General features: G+C 46.8%; 2 protein-coding genes across 3 annotated transcripts; one reads left to right on the top strand and one right to left on the bottom strand.

Annotated features, from left to right (window-relative positions):
* Positions 1-616: 616 nt before the first annotated feature.
* Positions 617-5,192, top strand: TOMM40L (translocase of outer mitochondrial membrane 40 like). 2 transcript variants are annotated; one of them, XM_068541142.1, is made up of 10 exons: positions 617-718; positions 939-1,189; positions 1,481-1,548; positions 1,850-1,942; positions 2,222-2,323; positions 2,471-2,576; positions 2,766-2,888; positions 3,002-3,078; positions 3,271-3,373; positions 3,513-5,192. In XM_068541142.1, exons 2-10 carry the CDS (start codon positions 1,075-1,077, stop codon positions 3,650-3,652), a joined length of 927 nt encoding a protein of 308 aa, XP_068397243.1. In that variant the 5' UTR covers positions 617-718; positions 939-1,074; the 3' UTR covers positions 3,653-5,192. The 2 variants fall into 2 exon arrangements, with proteins under 2 accessions (XP_068397243.1, XP_068397244.1); XM_068541143.1 differs by lacking the exon at positions 2,766-2,888.
* NR1I3 (nuclear receptor subfamily 1 group I member 3) lies at positions 4,374-9,903 on the bottom strand. The gene is given in 14 exon segments (XM_068537613.1): positions 4,374-4,418; positions 4,420-4,504; positions 5,368-5,476; positions 5,671-5,707; positions 5,709-5,785; positions 5,881-5,972; positions 5,974-6,031; positions 6,254-6,361; positions 6,364-6,394; positions 6,617-6,672; positions 6,675-6,779; positions 8,266-8,396; positions 9,661-9,800; positions 9,895-9,903. Coding segments are annotated over 14 exon segments (1,083 nt in total).
* Positions 9,904-20,436: the final 10,533 nt, after the last annotated feature.

Below are 20,436 nucleotides of genomic sequence, written 5' to 3' on the forward strand. Positions count from 1 at the left end.
AGAGGACAAGAGCGCCAATTTTGAGAGGTGCAGACCTCCAAGAGGGAAGTGTAGGTCCATTTTCCTACGGAGAGCTGTACCTGTGCGTCGAACTCATTTGGAGGTGTACTGTGTTCTGTTCAGGACTGTGAGGAGGAGTCCCCAGGGCCTGGGAGGGTGCGGGGCGCCTAGGGGCGTTCCGAAGCAGTGTTCGAAAGAAGTTTTCACAGTAGTTCCCTCCGCCACCCTTCACAAAACGCGTCTCCAGGCTATGTGGTGGAGGGAACTTCAGTGGCTCAAGCTCCAAGATGCTCCCTCTAGTGTCTTGCACGCTCAAAGGTTTTTCCCGACCTTGGAAAGGCAGGGCGATCTAAGGCCATCCACTTGAGTAAGTCTAAGCAGCTACCAACAAGTCCCGTCTGTCTCTGCAGTGCGGGGGTTAGAGCTCTCTGGATGAGAGAGGTCTGTCACTCCTTTGCGTCCTCCTCTCCCACTGGCCCATGCTCCGCAGCCAGGCAGCTTTTTTTTTTTTTTTTTTTTTTTAATCGATTGGGCGGAGCCCAATCAAGGGAGGGTTGGGTCTCTGAAATCTTTTTTTCGCCCGGTTCCAAGATGGTGTTCATGACTACGCTGGGAATGCAACGTGAAGCCGCAGTTCTGCCATCATTCAAGATGGCTGCCCCCATCAAGATGACCGGGGTGTGCCTGGGGGAAAGGGGCAGCATGATGGTATGAGACGGTAAGGGTTATTGCTCCATTGCAAGCCTCGCCTTGAGGCATAGGAATGAAGAGCAGAAAAGCTAGGAAGCTGGGTGAGGTCTGTGGTGGAGGCTAGGATTAGAGAGTGGGGGAGGGTACAGGGGTGACAGGTGGGGGTGAGGGATTAAAGATGGGATGGGAGTGTGGCTTGGGTTCAAGCTCCCCACCGGTGCCCTCTCCCCCCACTTTTCCTGTTCCAGGTCTAGCGTCGGGCCATGTGGAAGTTTCTGGGACTGGGGAGCCGGATAATGGGGCGTGGGGCCCGTGCGGGGTAGAGGGAGCAAAAGCGTCCTTTCCCAGGCGAACCCCGGCCCCTCCCCTGACCTCTGAACTGAAATGGGGAACACGTTGGGCCTGGCACCGATGGGGGCTTTGCCCCGCCGGAGCCCCCGTCGAGAGGAACCTCTCCCCAGCCCTGGGAGCTTCGATGAGCTGCACCGGCTGTGCAAAGGTGAGAACTTGGCATCTGGGTGTCTCAAGTTGAAGGGGCAGAGAAGGGGAGGGTCTTGAATGGTGGGTGTCCAGTGATGGGAGCAGAAAGGGGGAGATCACAGCTGGGGCGTGCAGCCTCAGGGAGGATCAGGTGCTCAGTGGAGCGGAGCACTTCCTGTTACAGGACTTGAAAGGAGGTCAATTCCTCCAAAGCACTTTCTATGGGATTGAAAGGGGAGACTACTTCATGCGGTAGGGGTTCCTTGTCTGTGCTTATTCCTTCCCTTCCCCTCCCCTCCACCCGCTTCAGATGTATTCCCAGCACAGATGGAGGGAGTGAAGCTCGTTGTCAACAAGGTTCTGAGCAGCCATTTCCAGGTGCTCCCACTTTTCTGGCCCCTCCTTTCAATTCCTCCCTGCCTGTCTCTGGATCCTCTTCTCCTTTCCTTTGTACTCCAGCCTTAGCCAGGCTATATGGGACAAAAGAGAGAGAATATGGGGGCTCTCTTTACTTCCTTTGCCTGTGGGAGTTGTTGCTTTTAATCTGGTGACCCTCTGTATATGTTGGAATGTTTGGGTTTCTTAAAAGACCTGCTGGATGGGGACAAAATGAAGGGTGGGATGGGGGATTGAAATAGAGCAGAAATGCTCTCTCCTCCATTAACTTCTCTTTCCTCAGGTGGCTCACACTGTGCACATGAGTGCTCTGGGCTTGCCGGGCTATCACCTCCATGCGGCCTATGCAGGGGACTGGCAACTTAGCCCAACGGAGGTGAGGGCTCCACACACCTGGGTTATCTCCCTAAAAGCCCAGCTAGGACCCAGGTGTAGAGGAGGAGGAAATGTGTGTGTTATGGGGAAGAATGGGCAGGGCACCTCCTCCGGGTTTCTGCTGAATGGGAGAGGGTGGGGAAACATTTCTGTGATGAGCTGGGAGTTTGTCCTTGTGGCTCCACTAGGGGGCGCTGGGTACCGTTAAAGAAATCCTACATTTGGATTTAGGCTGAGTGGTGCCACCCAGCTCAGTCTTAGTCTGGACACTCTTCAACAGGTGTTCCCCACTGTGGTCGGGGATATGGATAGCAGTGGCAGCCTCAACGCCCAGGTCCTGCTCCTCTTGGCAGAGCGGCTCCGAGCCAAGGCTGTCTTCCAGGTGACCCATGGTTCCTGCCTTCATCTACTGAAGCATTTCCTCTTTCTCCCCCATGAGTGTTCTGGTCTGGGGGCTCAGGGGGAGGAGCAGAGGCAACAGTGATCATAAAGAGGGAGGGAGATTTTACTTCTCCCTCTCCCTACCCAGACGCAGCAGGCCAAGTTCCTGACGTGGCAGTTTGATGGCGAGTATCGGGGAGATGACTACACAGCCACTCTGACCCTAGGAAATCCTGACCTGATTGGGGAATCGGGTGAGGAATTGGTACAGGGTTCTTTTTGTCTTGGCTGCCCGCTTGCTAATGCTGGCTATGCCTCTTCACTGTCTGTACAGTTCAGGGATTAGAAAAGAAACTTTCTGGGGCAGGCTGGGGTGGGGGGCTGCTGGGGGTCAGGTAGAGGGCCTGTCTCTATGAGTGACTCCATGTCTCCCCACCCCACAGTGATCATGGTCGCTCATTTCCTGCAGAGCCTCACTCATCGGCTGGTGTTGGGAGGAGAGCTAGTTTATCACCGGCGGCCAGGAGAAGAGGGGGCCATTTTGACACTGGCTGGGAAGTACTCGGGTATGGGGTGAGGAGGAAGAGTGACAGGGAGGGAAAGTCTGGACTTGGCTGGGGTCCTGGCCTGTGTGCTAGTACAGTAACACTCCTTTTCACTTGTACTTTGCTTTTGACAGCTGTACACTGGGTAGCTACCTTGAACGTGGGATCAGGTGGGGCCCATGCAAGTTATTACCACAAGGCAAATGAACAGGTGAGTCTACTGATCCCATCCGCCGCCCCAACAAGCCCCTCCCAACCTCCACAGGCCCTGCTGACCCACTATTCTTCCTACCCTCGCTACATATACGTTTCACGCGCACCTTCATTCTGCTGATGCCCTGTCAGGACTCCTCTAGTCTTCACTGAGAAAGATCCCTCTCCCATCCTTGCCCGTGGTTCTCAGGTTCAGGTTGGAGTGGAGTTTGAGGCAAATACGAGGCTACAAGACACAACTTTCTCCTTTGGTTACCACCTGACTCTGCCCCAGGCCAACATGGTATTTAGAGGTGAGGGTTATTCAGATGACATTCGGAGGTGCTGAGGGATTGGGGTGGGGGACAGCGGGAGGGAAGCCCCACCTTACTCTGCTGGCCCCTTTCTCCGAGCCCTGTTAGATAACCTAGTGTATATTCTCTTCCCCAACAGGCTTGGTGGACAGTAACTGGTGTGTGGGTGCTGTGCTGGAGAAGAAGATGCCCCCCCTGCCCGTCACCCTCGCCCTTGGAGCCTTCCTTAATCACTGGCGCAACAGATTCCACTGTGGCTTCAGCATCACTGTGGGCTGAGGTTGTCCCAGAGCCAGCCCCCATAACAGCTGGAACCTCTGGGTCAGGTGCCCTGGGGCCAGGAACTAGGCCCCTCTCAAGAGCCCACCTTGCTGGGTGACCTCTAGGTCCCAGGAGCAGAGTGGGGACAATACATGCCCTCCTCCGAACTGGAGCTGCCACAGAGGCAGCTGCTGAGGCAGTGGTTTGAGGCTCCCACCTCTGCCATCAGCCCCAGTTTCATCTTCCCACACTCTTATGGCTCTGGACCAAGGGAGAAGGATTAAGGGGTCTGGCTGGCTGCATTTTCTCCCCTCACTCCCACCTCCTTCATTTCCTTATGGATTAAAGCTCCCAGTCTCTTCCTCTTCAGCGCAGAAAAATCTGCATGGGATTAGGTCCCCATCCTGTTTTCCATCCCAGAGTTTCCCAAGGCTGGGAAAGAAGGGCTGAAGGGCTAAATCTTTGACCTCAGAAAGTGGGGCCCACCTATTCCCAGACGGAGCTTCTTTACCTCTTAGCCCTGAGGCTTCCTCCTTCCCCGTCTTCTGTGCGTCCAGAGAACAACTTTGTCCCCATGGCCACGCCTCATTCTCCCCATTACCGCATGAAGAGGCAGATCTTTAATCTTTCATTGCAACCAGTGGGCTCCCTGTTTACTGGCTCCAGCCTCTGGTCCGAGCATTTTCCCCTTTCCAGTCTAGCGTGTCCAGGTGGGCTGGGGAAGGAGGCGAACTGGGTCTCAGCTGCAGGTCTCCTGGAGCAGTGGCACCATGGTGGACAGTCCCCTGGATGTTCGTGATTTGGTACCAATATGCATTGTTAATGCTTCGGAGCTCAGCCAACAGGCCCAGCTGCTTCGCATATAGAAACCTTCGGGGTCACCAGGGAAGGAGGAGAGAGATAGGCAGCTGAGAGTCTTGTCCTGAGGCCCTGACCCCCTAAACTGCCTCTCTGTGAAGCTAGGTCTGAACACTAGGGAAAATATGCTCTGATGTGACAAATGTATCAAAAGTTCCAAAGGTCCCAAGTGGGGCCTCTATCTGACACTGACTTCTCTCACCATGCCATTTTTCTTGAACCCAGAGCTCAGAGGGCCAAGTGTGAAGAAAGCCCCAGACTCTGCCAGATATTCAGCTGTGTGGAATCTGAGGATCTGGCCTTCTAGAGCAGGTTCTAGAAGGTGGGTGTGTTCTATGGTATAAAGCAACCCTCTCCTGGCCAAACTGGCACATGGAGGAATAAGCAAAACAGAAGTGGAATGTACTTCAGAGTCTGGTTAGATCATGGACTGTTGAACCAGGGACTGGCGTTGGCCATGAAACTGAACGACCATAACTTCAAAGGGAATGAAAAATTAAAGGAATTGGACCAATGGAGAGGAGGGGAAGGGCCAAGGAAAGAGAGTGAACAAGGTTCTTGAAAGGCTGTTTTAGTCTGGAGGAGTTGGATTGGTGAGGTGATGGATGTCATCAATCTCAGGAATGCTATTATACCAAGCCTGTGAGCTACTACTTTGCATCTCTCCTGAATAAAAAAATCTGGAAAAAGTGAGATGAAACAGCAGTAGGAGCAATTTGAATGCCGGAACTCTATGAGATGGGAGGGAAAGACTAGACCCCCAGGGGCCCTGGTTTCCCAAAGGAAAGAACAGTAAAAGCACTCATTCTGAGTTCAGTATCTCCCTAACTCCTTCCCACCCTGGCGCAGCCTCCACGCGCCCAGTCCCACTGTACTGGTCCCAGGGATTTTGCTGCTGGCCTTTGATATAGCCCTGCAGAGTCAGCGCTATCTCCTCTTGCAACTTATCAGTCCCCTCTCTCTGGGTTATCCCAGGCCGGTCTGTAAGATAGGGAGTGGGGAAGGACAAGGTGGGAGGTTGCGGGTGACCTGCATGGTGCCCTGGGGAGCCAAGACTGGGATAGACCCATTCCACAGGTTTGAAGACTAAAAGACCTGGATGGATGGATTCAGGGGGCTGGGAGTTTGGGCAGAGGTGGTGGAACAAAAGCTTCTGGGCTTTGGGGGATGCCTCCCAGGAGAGAAGAGGGCCATGGCAACCATGAACACATACTCCAGGCTTCTGGAGCTGCAGTCGGCGCAGTGTCCTATGGAAGCCGAAGAGAACTCCAAAAAACTCTTCCTGGAACCCCACTGTGGGAGATACCAGGCTTAGGAGCCTTCAGGTCACCTCGCCACATACCATACCAAAGGGATGCATGCCCTCTACTGTTCTAGCACCATCTCACCATGCACTCCATCTTCTACTGTGTAGCGAAGAGGCCCGCAGAGGAAGTTTTGTGTTTGGAGACAGAAAGTGGTATTGAGTGCAATGTGACATTTCTACAGCTGCTTCCTTGAGAAGGGAGATCTGGTCCTCCATGGGCCAGAGCAGGAAACCTGCTGTTTAGACTCTAGCCTGAACTTCAGAGAGGGAGAGGAACTCCCAGTTCTGATTGAGACACTTAAAAAAGCTGGGAATTCAAGACCTGGTACTTGAAAAGGCTGAGCGATGGGTTAGTTTGGTTAGTGACCTTTTTTTTTTGGTGGAGGGTGGGGGTGGTGAGGGTGGGATTATAATTTACTGGAGTGTTTTCTTCCTGAAAGGTAAGGGGAGGTCACATACCGAAAGGGGCAGATCCTTGGTGAGCCTGATGATTTGCTGTACCATGAAAGCGTTGATGTCTGCGAAATGCGTGAGCAGAGGCAGTACAGGGAACTGGGTGGGCGGCGCTGGTGATGGATGAACAGATGAGCTGGAGGCTGCAGAGATCAGAGCCTGGGTGAGAGGCCCCGGTCCTAGGGAGCTCTTTTAGGCCTCTCCAGCTTTATCTTGGAAGGGTTCCGGGCTAAGGAGTCTGCCTCGGCTGGGGTTCTGGAGAAGTCCTGCCCTCTGTTGGTGCATGGCACACAGCCCCCTCCCTCAGGCCAGCCTCCTTGGGCACCTTTTGGTCACATTTCAGCTTGAATCCTGTAAATGCTCACCCTGAACTGCACAAACTGGTCAAACGTGGTGCCCATGTGGCGAGTTTGGGCCCCAGCAGTGTCTGGACTAGCTCTCTGCTCCTCAGCTGCATCGACGCTTGCTGTGCCCGTCGCCGGGCCTGTCTTGCTCACCGCAACGCCCGGGCTTCTGCCCATGGGATCACTGTGCCCGGGGAAGGGATGTGACAAAGCTATTGAGACCAGCAGAGAGCACCTTTCTCTGTCAGCCCCTGGTCTGGGGCCCTCGGACACTCTGCGTAATGAAGGACGCAGGGGAGGGAGGAGAGTTCTTTTTTTTTTAAATTAATTAATTAATTTTTTTTGGCTGTGTTGGGTCTTTGTTTCTGTGCGAGGGCTTTCTCTAGTTGCGGCAAGCGGGGGCCACTCTTCATCGCGGTGCACGGGCCTCTCACTGTCGCGGCCTCTCTCGTTGCGGAGCACAGGCTCCAGACGCACAGGCTCAGTAGTTGTGGCTCCCGGGCCTAGTTGCTCCGCGGCATGTGGGATCCTCCCAGACCAGGGCTCGAACCCATGTCCCCTGCATTGGCAGGCAGATTCTCAACCACTGCGCCACCAGGGAAGCCCTGGAGGAGAGTTCTTGAGGCCTCTTTGGGCTTGGCTGAAGTCCCAGGGGCTCCAGGTGGTAGGGAGTTCCTGTACACTTTCCCCGACCTGTGAGTCACTGCAGCAGAAAACAATGCACTGTGGGAAGGAAAAAAAGGATAGACAATAAAGTGGGAACAGTATAGGGAGATGTTTGGCTTCTGGGGGAGCACTGAAGAGGGGGGGCCCGTGATACCAAAAACAGCACCTTATGTTTGCATAGCTTTATAATTTCAAAGCTTCTGAGGTTAAGTCTCACTGAATGAAACAATCCTGTGGGTGGAGAGGGCAGGTGTTATTATCCATATTTTTCAGAAACAGACTGACATTCCAGTGACAGGTCCAAGGTCACAAAATCCTTATGTGATATAGACTGAATTCAAGATTTTTTGACTTCTACAGTTTCCTTTCCACTGCTCCATATTGAAAAGCAGTGTGACGTCATGGAGAAAGCAAGGGTCTGGTGAATACTGACTCTACAACTTTTCAGCTGAGTGGACTTGGACAAGTTGATTTCTGTTACTTTAAGTTGATTGCAAGTTACAGTATCTTTTGGGGGCAGAGCCTTATTACCTGGCACAGAGAAAAAACATTAAATAATTCAACAATTATCAAGTACCTATTAAGTGACAGGCACTATATTTGAGAGATGGAAGAGTAAAAGCAAGCCATATAAATATCTAGGGGAAGAGCATTCCAGGTAGAGGCAATGGCAAGTGCAAGTATAAGTTACAACAGTCTTGAGAATAGTGTGCTTGGTGTGTTTGAGAATGGCATTGACGTCAGTGTGGCTGGGATGGGTTGAGCAAGGGGAAGAGTAGGAAGTAAAATCTGAGAGGTGGTATGGAGGAGCTGGACCATGAGATCATGGACCATAAGAGAGAGGAGGAGCCCTTGGAGTTTTTGAGCAGAATAGTGACATTGTCTGACTTGTTTCAGAAAGCTTACTCTGCCTGCCCTGTGGAGAATAGGCTGTGGGAGCAAGGGCAAAGCATAGTCAGTGGAGGGACATAGTGGATTCTCGGGATGTTAGGGGGCCAACACACTGTCCTTCTTCATGCCAGCATCTAGGCATTTCTGCAACCTGCAGGCTGGGCAGTGGCGCCTCTGGGCCTTGTTGACCTTCCAGCTTCCAGCAAAGGGGCACGTGAGACCGGTGCTTTTGCTGACTGTTCGCCTGAGAGGACAGAGACATTGTGAGGGTTGGGGATGGCAGCGAGCAGGTAGGTATGTGAGGGGCTGAAATGAAATGGTCAAAAAGAAACTATGGTGGGAATTCCCTGGCAGTCCAGTGGCTATGAAACAGGAGGGAAGGGGGCAGGGCACAACCTTTGAAAGAATGACATAGCCCAAGGACATGACATAAACTGATTAGAATCAAATGGGTCCAAGATGGCAGACAAGTCGAGTTCCACTAGACCTTGAGCCTCAGTATACGCTCACTGTAACACATCTGCAAGCTAAATGACACATCCACAGGTGCCATAACAGTTCCAAGGCTGACCATAAGGATCAAAAAGCGGGTGGTGGCCCAATTCCTGGAAATCCCCACCCCTTCCTGAAATAGCTGGAATACTCCTCCCACTTATTAGCCTATGAAACTACCCACCCCTATAAAAACTGACAACCCCATACCCTGGTGCCTTTCTCGCCTTCTGAGATGGCCCACACTCTGTCTGTGGAGTGTGCTTCTCTCTAAATAAATCCACTTCTTACCTATCGCTTTGTCTCTCACTGAATTCTTTCTGCGATGAGACATCAAGAACCTGAGCTTCATTAAGTCCTGAAACCAGGTATGTGATATCAGTTGGAAGACCGTGGGTTTTGGCCGGGTTCGAGTCCTGGCCGAGAGGGTTCAAGTCCCATTCTGAGTTTTGGCCGGGTTCGAGGCCCAGACACGTGGGTTCAAGTCCCAATCGGTCTAGGCTGGGTTCGAGTCCCAATCTGAGGTGCACGGTTTCAGTTAGGACTATGTGCTTTCACTGCCGAGGGCCTGGGGTTCAATCCCTGGTTGGGGAACTAAGATCCCGCAAGCCAAGTGGCCAAAAAAAAAAAAAAAAAAAAAATCTGTGGTGACAGAGCTGTGCCCAGAGGTCCCTAGGGGTAGAGAGGATACAACACATCTCAAGCATTTCCATGGGGGCACAGAATCAGTCAGGAAGGCCTAGTTGATGCTGTACTAGTTTGGTGCTTTGCAGGTAGTGAGTACCCTTGACTAAGGGGTTGTGTCCATAGGACAAGCACTCAGCCTTCCCTCTGTTATTTTGCCTCATGTTTATACAAGTGATGAGGTTGGCAATTTGTAGTGTGCTAGCCACAGCGTAGTTAGGCTTCAGGATGCAGGAGTGATGTAACTGGACAAGCTTGGGCATGTGCCAGGGCTTAAAGGCTGCCTGGCAGGCAGTTTGGGAGGGCGTTTCTGTTGGGGAGGAGGTTCTCACCTGAAGGAACCCTTGCAGTCCTCAAAAGGCAGGGCATTGAAGTGACAGCCTGTGGCTCAGTGCCTGCACACCACACAATTCCTTGGCTCATCTTCCTCACTGGCCCTGGCTTCAGGTGTTGCAGTGGCTGTCACAGGCCCCTGAATGTCAGAGGGGTTATCAGTCAGCTCTGGACCACCCTTGACCTTCTTCCCCTCCTGCAGAACCTCTTCCCAAACCTGCCCTCGGCCTGACCCCCTGCATTATCTGCACTTTATTGCTTTTAGTCTCTGGACCCCAAAAGTTTTCCTACCTGCTTCTCTTCCCACTCTGACCCTGCTTTCCCCTTGAGCTCAAGAGCTGCTAGTGTTTAGAGTTAGGGATTACGGCCCTCAGTATCTGGAAAACGAGGATAGAAACTGCTCCTTATCAGATACATGTAGATTTTCCCTATTGCTGAGGAGAGAGGGAGAGAGCGAGCTTTTTCACATGCAGTATGTCAACAGTAAAAGAATAGGCATAACAATTGTACAAAGCTCCCAAAAGGAAAGTTCTTCAAAAGAGACTGGGGTCTAATTAAGGGCTTATGTAAAGAGCTAGAAGAGGTCCCACTTCCCAACAAGGGAGGGCTGAGAATTAAATCAGAATGGCCTCTAAAACATTAGATATATGGGATTGATCTGGGGGCTCTTGCACCAGCGCTGGCATCATGGGAGTGTGCCCTGTGCAGTCACACAGTCTCTGTGCTCAGAGGGATCTTGGGCTTGGTTTAATGCTCTGATGTTGCCGCTGTCTTGAAATTCTTTTTTTTTTTTTTTTAATAAATTTATTTATTTATCTATTTTTGGCTGCGTTGGGTCTTCGTTGCTGTGCATGGGCTTTCTGTAGTCGTGGTACGCGGGCTTCTCATTGCTGTGGCTTCTCTTGTTGCAGAGCATGGGCTCTACGCGTGCGGGCTTCAGCCCATTGTGGTACTCGGGCTAAGTAGTTGTGGCACACGGGCTTAGTTGCTCCGCGGCATGTGGGATCTTCCCGGACCAGGGCTCGAACCCGTGTTCCCTGCATTGGCAGGTGGATTCTTAACTACTGTGCCACCAGGGAGGTCCTGTCTTGAAATTCTTAATGATGTTTGAACAAGGAGCTCTGCATTTTCATTTTTCAGTGGGCCCTGCAAATTATGTACCTGGTTTGTATGGAGCCAAGATGAAGGACATCTAATTCATAAGCTTAAGAATCAGAAGTAGGAGCCTTCACTGGGGTTGTCTAGTGCTCCATAGTCACTGAAGAATATTTTTGCAAATGTAGAAAGTGTGTATGTGTCCAGATGGCCAAGAGGCAGTTGAAAATATGCTCAACATCGCTAATTATTAGAGAAATGCAAATCAAAACTGCCATGAGATATCACCTCACACCAGTCAGAATGGCCATCATCAAAAAGTCTACAAACAATAAATGATGGAGAGGGTGTGGAGAAAAGGGAACCCTACTACACTGTTGGTGGGAATGTAAATTTGTGCAGCCACTATGGAGAACAGTATGGAGGTTCCTTTAAAAAACTAAAACTAGGGCTTCCCTGGTGGCGCAGTGGTTGAGAATCTGCCTGCCAATGCAGGGGACACGGGTTCGAGCCCTGGTCTGGGAAGATCCCACATGCCGCGGAGCAACTGGGCCCGTGAGCCGCAATTACTGAGCCTGCGCGTCTGGAGCCTGTGCTACGCAACAAGAGAGGCCGCGATAGTGAGAGGCCCGCGCACCGTGATGAAGAGTGGCCCCCGCTTGCCACAACTAGAAGAAAGCCCTCGCACAGAAACGAAGACCCAACACAGCCATAAATAAATTAATTAATTAATTTAAAAAACAAAACAAAACAAAACAAAAAACTAGAGCTACGGTATGATCCAGCAATCCAACTCCTAGGCATATATCTGGAGAAAACCATAGTTTGGAATGATACATGCACCCCAGTATTTATTGCAGCGCTGTTTACAATAGCCAAGGCGTGGAAGCAACCTAAATGTCCATCGACAGACGAATGGATAAAAATGTGGTACATATATACAATGGAATATTACTCAGCCATTAAAAAGAATGAAATAATGCCATTTGCAGCAACATGGATGGACCTGGAGATTATCATACTGAGTGAAGTAAGTCAGACAGAGAAAGACAAATATGATATCGCTTCCATATGGAATCCAAAAAAATGATGCAAATGAACTTATTTACAAAACAGAAACAGACTCACAGACATAGAAAACAAACTTACGGTTACCAAAGGGGAAAGATGGGAGGGAAGGATAAATTGGGAGTTTGGGATTGACAGGTACACTCTACTATATTTAAAATAAATAACCAACAAGGACCTACCATATAGCACAGGGAACTCTGCTCAGTATTCTGTAATAAGCTAAATGGGAAAAGAATTTGAAAAAGAATTGATATATGTATATGTATAACTGAATCACTTTGCTGTACACCTGAAACCAACACAACATTGTAAATCAACTATAGTCCAACATAAAATAAAAATTTAAAAAAATTAAAAAGGAATTTCTAAAAGAAAAAGTGGGTATGTGTGTATACACATACACATGCACTCTCTCTCCCAACCTTTATGAACAGAAAAAGTAATTTCAAAAGCTATTTGGATGTTTTGGGGATGGGTAACACGTTGGATACATCTATGTTGGATAAATCCGATCCCACACACACTGGAATAAGGTCCAAATCTCAGTCTTTCACTTTGAAAGGTCTTTCTCACTGTACATCTCCCTGGGTGTTTGTTATTTCTGCACTAATATAGTAGTCTTCTCCCACTAGAATACAGCATTTTTTTCTTTTTTTCTTTTTTGGCGTATCGTCTGCTTCTTCAGTTAAGGGTTAAATTATAATTAATGATACTCTAACAGTGAGTTAAAAACCCAAGTGGAGTCTAGAGCCATAAAAATACACTTAGAGAGACAGAGACAGAGAGAAGAGATTGGGTTAAAAAGAGCCTTGTTTAGGTCCCCTTCATCTCAAGTAGGTGCAACATCCAACTATGTATAACTTACTGCATTTTGAAGGAAGCTGAGCTCCAGAGAACACAGGTGCTTGGATCTGGTCCTTGGGAGTCGGTGAGCATATTTATGCATATGCATCTGTTGGTATCTTTGCTTGAGTGAGACTCTGTGAGAATTCATACTAACTCATTCAATCAACAAATACTGACCGAGAACCTACTATGTATTAGACACTAAGGATAAAAAAGATGAATAAGATGCTCTCCTGCCCTCATGGAGTTTAAAGATGCTAGTGGAGAGACAGACCTTTAAATAGATATAAAGAAATATAATTGGGAACTGCCCTGGTGGCCCAGTGGTTAAGACTCAGCACTTCCACTGCAGGGGGTGCAGGTTCGATCCCTGGTTGGTGAACTAAGATTCAGCATGCCGGGCGGCACGGCCGAAAAAAAGAAAGAAAAGAAATATAATCCTATCACTGATGACGCTATGCACAGAGCATTCTGAGACTACAGAAGAAGGGCACCTAATCCTGCTTTGGCAAAGAGGTGTTGAGGAGGAGGCAGGAAAGTCTTCCTGGAGGAGTGACAGCTGAGTTGATTTTTAAAGGATAAGGAGGAGTTAGCCAGATAAAAATGAAAGGTAGTTCAGGTAGAGGGTACAACCTGAGAAGTTCAAGAAGCCAGATACAAAAAAGTAAATATGGTAGAACCACGAACAGGTCTTTCTTGCTGGAGCATAACATTTCAGGCTGGAGTGGGAAGAGAAAAGTCTAGAGAGATGGGGTATGAGGCTGAGATGTAGGCAGGGCCGGTTCATGGGAGACCTCGTGTGCCAGAGAAAGCAACTTAAGTCCATCAGGAAGCTTTTAAAGGGTAAGATGGGAAATGACATGGTCAGATCTATTCTAGATATCCAACTACTGGCTGTTTGGAAGATAGATATGAGGGGGCAGGACTGGAGGCAAAGAAACCAGTTAGAAACTCTTGCCATAAAGTAGGTGAGGGATTAAGCCTGATCTAGGATAGTGGTAGGATATAGTGGAGGAGAGGGTTTTGAAAAATACATGGGAGGTGAAATAATTGGAGCTTGGTGATTACTAGAATGTCTAGGTTGAGAAAGAGGAAGAGTTAAAGATGACTCCAGGTTCCTAGCATGGGTGATTGAGTGGATGGTGGTACCACCAACTGGGAGAGAGACTACAGGAGGAGTATAGGGCCCTCCCTACTTGGGCCCCTATTCTTTTCCACAGTTGCAGATTTACTCTAGCAATAAGTTATTAAGTACCCACTCTGTGGTGAGGCACTATGGAAAGGGATAAAAGAGAGGGTTCCTATTATCAAGGAATTTACTGACTGATTATGGAGATTGCATAAGTAAATGGAACTCCTAGATCTTACAAGGAAATATATAATCAAACTCTAAATTGTGTGGTAAAGATCATGTATCATATTATAGGTATTAATTGCTTCACTAATTTGTTCTTATTATGAGCAGCATACTGTGTAAGAATCCTTACCAGTGTTAACCCTAAAACATAAGTAATATCACCACTTTACAGATGAGAAAACTGAGGCCAGAGAGTTTAAATAACTTGTACAAGGATTACTATACCCAATAGTTTACTAGATGACTTCACCTGGATGTCACATAGGCATCTCAAATTCAGTATGTCTACAGTGAAGCTTTATGATCCCTAAAGCACAAGCAACATAATAAAAAAATAAGTGGTACTGCATCAAACTAAAAAGCTTCTGCATAGCAAAAGAAATGATCAAAATGAAAAGGCCACTTACAGAATGGGAGAAAATATTTGCAATCCACACATCTGTTAAGGGGTTAATATCCAAAATAAATAAGGAACTCATACAACTCAATAGCAAAAAACCCAAATAATCCAATTTTAAAATGGGCAAAGGACCTGAATAGACATTTTTCCAAAGGAGATATTCAGATGGCCAACAGGTACATGAAACGTGCTCAACATCGCTAATATTTATGGAAATGCAAATCAAAACCACAATGAGATATCACCTCACGCCTGTTAGAATGACAATCATCAAAAAGACAAGAAATATAAAAATTGTGAATCACTATGTTGTACATCTGAAACTTATGTAATACTGTTCATCAACTGTACCTCAATAAACAAACACACACACGAAAAAAGAAAAGAAATAACGGGCTTCCCTGGTGGCGCAGTGGTTGAGAATCTGCCTGCCAATACAGGGGACGCGGGTTCGAGCCCTGGTCTGGGAGGATACCACATGCCGCGGAGCAGCTGGGCCCGTGAGCCACAACTACTGAGCCTGCGCGTCTGGAGCCTGTGCTCCGCAACAAGAGAGGCCAAGATAGTGAGAGGCCCACACACCGTGATGAAGAGTGGCCCCCGCTTGCCGCAACTAGAGAAAGCCCTCGCACAGAAACGAAGACCCAACACAGCTAAAAATAAATAATAAATAAATAATAATAAATAAAAAATTTAAAAAAAAAAAGAAAAGAAATAACAATTGTTGGTGAGGATGTGCAGAAAAGGAAAACTGTGTGCACTGTTGGTGGGAATGTAAATTGGTACAGTCACTGTGGAAAAGAGTATGGAAGTTCCTCGAAAAATTAAAAATAGAACGACCATATGATCCAGTAATTCCGCTTCTGGGTACCTACCTGAAGGAAACAAAATCACTGTCCCAAAGGGATATCTGTATCTCCATGGTCTTTGCAGCATTATTTATAATAGCCAAGACATGGAAACAACCTAAGTGACCATCAATAGATAAATGGATAAAGAAGATGTGAGATATATATATATATATATATTTATATATACATAAATAATATATAATATCTATTTAATATATGATATATATTTAATTCAGTCATAAAAAAGAAGGAAACGCTACCATTTGTGACAACATGGATGGACCTTGAGGGAATTATGCTAAGGGAAGAAGAGAAAGACAAATACTGTATGATCTCACTTATATGTGCAATCTAAAAAAAAACCAAACTCGGGGACTTCCCTGGTGGTCCAGTGGTTAAGACTCCGCGCTTCCACTGCAGGGGGCACCGGTTTGAACCCTGGGGGAACTAAGATCCCGCATACCACACAGGGCGGCCAAGAAAAAAAAAAACCCAAACTCATAGAAATAAAGATCAGATTAAATCAGATTGGTGGTTGGCAGAGGTGGGGGGAGAGGTGAAGCTGGTTGAAAGGCACAAACTCCTAGTTATAATGTAAATAAATTCTGAGGTTGTAGTACACAACATGATGACTATAGTTAACGATACTATATTGTATATTTGAAGGTTGCTAAGAGAGCAGATCTTAAAAGTTCTCATTACAAGGAAAAAAATTGTAGCTGTGAGGTGAATCATTTGACAAAATATACATATCAAGTCATTATGATGTACACCTTAAACTTACACAATGTTACATGTCAGTCGTACCTCAATAAAACCGGAAAAAATAAAAACAAAATGGAAATCACTGTCACCTCCCCACAAACTAATTTCTCCTACACAACCTAACTTGGTGACTATCCCAACATGAGGAAGTATTGGGTTGGTCAAAAAGTTCTTTTGGGTTGTCCTGTAAGATGTTATGGAAAAACCCGAACGAACTTTTTGGCCAAGCCAATAGAGAGTGCATTTGGCTTGGAGTCATACAGACTTAAGTTCAAATTTTGACTCCAGCTCTTGCTAGCTGAATTACTTTTTTTTTTTTTTTTTTTTTGGTTCCTTTCCTAATTATTTGAAGTCACTGAGACCCAGCTCCATGGGAGTCAGATATCATCAGGCTGGGCCATTCCCAGACTGGGGAAGGGAGGCTGACTTCCTTTTCCTAGCTCAGTACTGAATTAGGGAGAAGTTCAGGCTAGAAGAGAGATGCTCTGGCCCGGGGCTGCCCCTTCACCTGGGGCCCAGGGGTTGCCCTGAGCCTTCTTTTTTGTTGTTGTTGTTTCCTGACCAGGGATTGAACCTGTGCCCTGGGCAGTGAAAGTGCAGAGACATGAACGCTGGACTGCCAGGGAATTCCCTGGCCCTGAGCTTTCTTGTTCTTGGAGAAGTCCACCTTGCAGTTCTTTGAGATGGGGTTGTCTTAGGAACACACCTCTCTGACCTTGCTCTTCTTATGTACAGAAATGCTCCCCCGGCTTCATGGTCTCTCCCACTGAGCAGACTGAGACTGGGAGATGTGCTGCAGGATGCCCCTGGCATCCATGATGAACAGGCTTTCAGGGTTAACTGATGTCCTTACCCTCTTCCAACATACCTGTCCTAGGCCAGGCTCTGAAAAACAACTGTGTTGGTTGTAGCCTGGTAGGTTAAACTCTCTGAACTTTGGTTTTCTTATCTGGAAAAAAAGGGTTTAATGATACCCACTAGCTGGGTTTGTTGTGAAGATTAAATAAAGTGATATATGTAAACTTCCTTACACAGTGCTTGGAACATGGAAAGAAGTCAATACATATTCATTCTCTTACCCTCTTCCTTTCCTTCTTTTCCACTGCTGCCCTCTCCCTGATGTCAAGCCAGAAGCCAGGGAGTCACCTAGCCCCTTTTCTCTCCCTCCCTAAAAAGGATCAGATGCCATGCCCTGTCTTTCCTGTCTCCTGGCCTCTACATACCCACTACCTCTTAGCTGAGTTCAGGCCCTCATCATTTTCCACTTATCACTGCAAGTAGTGGAATTAAATTATTAAATTAAATTATTCTCCCTAAGACCAGCTTCATCTATTTCCAACCCATCCTCCATGCTGTTGCTGTTTCTAAAATGCAAATTTGATCATGTCTCTCCCCTGCTTAAAATTCTTCATTTGCTTCTCATCACCTTTGGGATAAAATCCAATCTCTTTGGCATGCCACGCAAAGTGCTTTGTGATCTGGCCCCTATTTATCACTCTGCCTTCATTTATCCCACTTCCCTCCCCTGACCAAACACATCATACTTTGTGCTTAAGCACTTAGAGTTCCCTGAACAAGCTATGCTCACACACCTCTGAACATCTGCCCTTATTATTCAGCCTGATTGGAATTGCCCCACACACCCCACTTCCAAACCACCACACATCCCCCCACCAGGTCCTCTTGATCGTTTTGGCCCTTTGGGCCTGAGTACAGCAGATCACCTCTGGGAGCCTGTGGGTTAGAGCTACACATCTGCTCACACATTTGTCACAGCACTTATCACATTGCAGAGCAACTGTCACTTTCTGACTGTCAATCAACTGTGAGTTGAAGTCAAGAGCTGCATCTTTTATTTTTGGATACTTAGGGTCTTGTATACTCCAAGCACAGATAATAAATGTTTACAGAGTGAATAAATGGGCTGGGATATGAATTAAGGTCTGATTCCAAACTCATGTTCATTCTATGTGGCATCATGTTATTATTTGAGAATGCATTCATTCATTAAACAAATACTTAATGGGTATCTATTTTTCCAGGCATTTTTTAGTAAGGTACATTCCATGTCATCTGGGTACATTTCCTGTTTCCTTCTTAGCTGCTGTCTTTCATAGCTGATTATCTTTTGCTGTTCTGAGTTTCTGACAGGATACTCATTAGTATTTTAGTCTGATCCCTGACTCCTTTCTGCCTTCTGAACAATTGCTGCCTGCTGTTCTTACCTGCCACGTTTGCAGTTGACATGTGGTCAACCTCACTCAGGTGTCCACTGAGCCAAATTGCCAGTCTGGGCCTGCTTTATCCTATTTGGCCTCCCAAGTTTTGGCACAAACACTTCTTTGAATAGGAAGGGTTCAGGCTACCTCCTTTCCTTTGTACCTTGTAATCTGGTTTTGATCTTCTTTAAATTCACCAAAGATCTCTGGTGACCGGTTGAATTCAATGGGCTTTCTCTTATGTTTCTCCCAATCAACCTCCCTATTGCTTTGACTCCCTGACAACCACATTATCTTCTTTGAAATGCCTTTTCTCCCTAGCCTCTATGATGTTATGCGTTCCTGATCCTCAACCTGTACTTCTAATAGCTCTTTTTTCTATCTCCTCTGGTGGATTCTCATTTTTCCTAAGGCTACGGGTTATGGAAAACTATGGGTTTTTCTCTAAGGCTCAATTTCAACCTCCTCACCTTTCTTCTTCTGTGTTCTTCCCTCATAGTTCATTTAGTCACAAGGTTCTGGTAAAATGTAAAAATAGCTCACATTTTATCATCACAGTTTACAGAGTGCCTTTACATACCTGATTTCATTTATCCTCATTCTAGTATGTGAATGTCTTCACAAATTAACTCCAGTTCCATGCATGGGATCTTGCTATTCTTAGTAGTTCCTTATGATGCCTGTTCAGATTATTATTCTCATTCTATTCCTTTTTCTGGACTCTCATTGCACTTGCCCAGACTTCCACCACAGCACCCATAATAATATTGCACCTTCACGTTCACATGACCGTCTCTCCCCTTCTAGACTGTAGGTTCTATGTCATGTGGGTCTTCTTTTCCCAACACCTAGCAATAAGTCCTGGCCATAATGTGTGTTTAATAGCCAGTGAATAATTGAATAACTCCCAATTTTCTGGTCCCCATTCCAAGAGTCACTTTGAATCCTCTCCTAAATCTTGTTATTGATTCCTTATGCTTATGTTTCTTGATGTTGTCCCTTTTCTTCTGTTACTGTCACTATAGTCACCCAGACTGTAGCACTTTGTATTATTATGACATCCTCATCTTTTTCTCCCTGCTCTTGGTCTTTCTCTTGTCAAATCAGTCCTATGTTTTCCTTGCAAGAATAATCTAAAAATGCCATTTGTACAAGGGTAAGGTTTAAATTCCTTATTCTGACATTCAGGGCCCTCACACATCTCCTGCCACTTCCCTATCATAAACCTCAGTCTTCTTTCATCATTTTTTTCTTGTTATCACCCAGATGTCAGATCGACACCTTTTCCTCCTTCCCCCATTCCTTCTAGCATTTGTCTAAATTTTACCCTTCCTTTATCCAACCCAAATCCCACTTTCTCCAGGAAGCTTTTGACTCTTTCAGTCCTAGACAATGTCTTTCTTCTTAGACCTATACTATTTACTGTTGTACAACTTACTGTTGTAGCATACTTGGGCATTTAATCATCTATGGCAGGGATCGGCAGTTTATGGCCTGTAAACCAAATCTGGCCTGCTGCCTGTTTTTGCACAGTCTGTGAGCTAAGAATGGTTTTTACATTAAAAATGTAAAAGAAGAAAAAGAATATTTCACAGCATATGAAAATTATATGAAATTCACATGTTAGTGTCCACAAATAAAGTTTTATTAGAATATAGCCACACCTATTTTGTTTAGACATTGTCTATGACTGCTTTCAAGCTATAATGGGAGGCTCAAGTAGTTTAACTATAGGGCCTACAAAGCCTAAAATATTTACTCTCTGGCTGTTACAGAAAAAGCTTGCTAACCTCTGATCTAGGATCTTGAATTCTCTGTATAATCTTTGCATCGCTGTTCAAGAACTTTGGAGAGGTCTGCTTCACTAAAGACAATCTTTTCAAGGCTAATTAGCTGTTCCTTAGACAGGTGGGGGAAGCCAGAGAGTAGGCTGCATAGAGTAAGTAGGAGCTAGCCTACTTAGAATTTAGTAACTTAGGCAACCAGATTCCCATTGGAAAGTGAGAGTCAGAAGATCCCAGGTAGATGGGGGAAAATATGTGATCTTTTTTCCATCTTCTCTGTTTCCGAAGTGGCAGAGAAAATGTAAACACACAGAGGGTTTAGCTAGAGAAAGGGTATTTGAGGTCTTATCTGAATCTGGTTGTTGAGAAGGGATCAGTGGTTGCTGG

Source organism: Eschrichtius robustus, chromosome 3, assembly GCF_028021215.1.
Source record: "Eschrichtius robustus isolate mEscRob2 chromosome 3, mEscRob2.pri, whole genome shotgun sequence".
NCBI lineage: Eukaryota > Metazoa > Chordata > Mammalia > Artiodactyla > Eschrichtiidae > Eschrichtius > Eschrichtius robustus.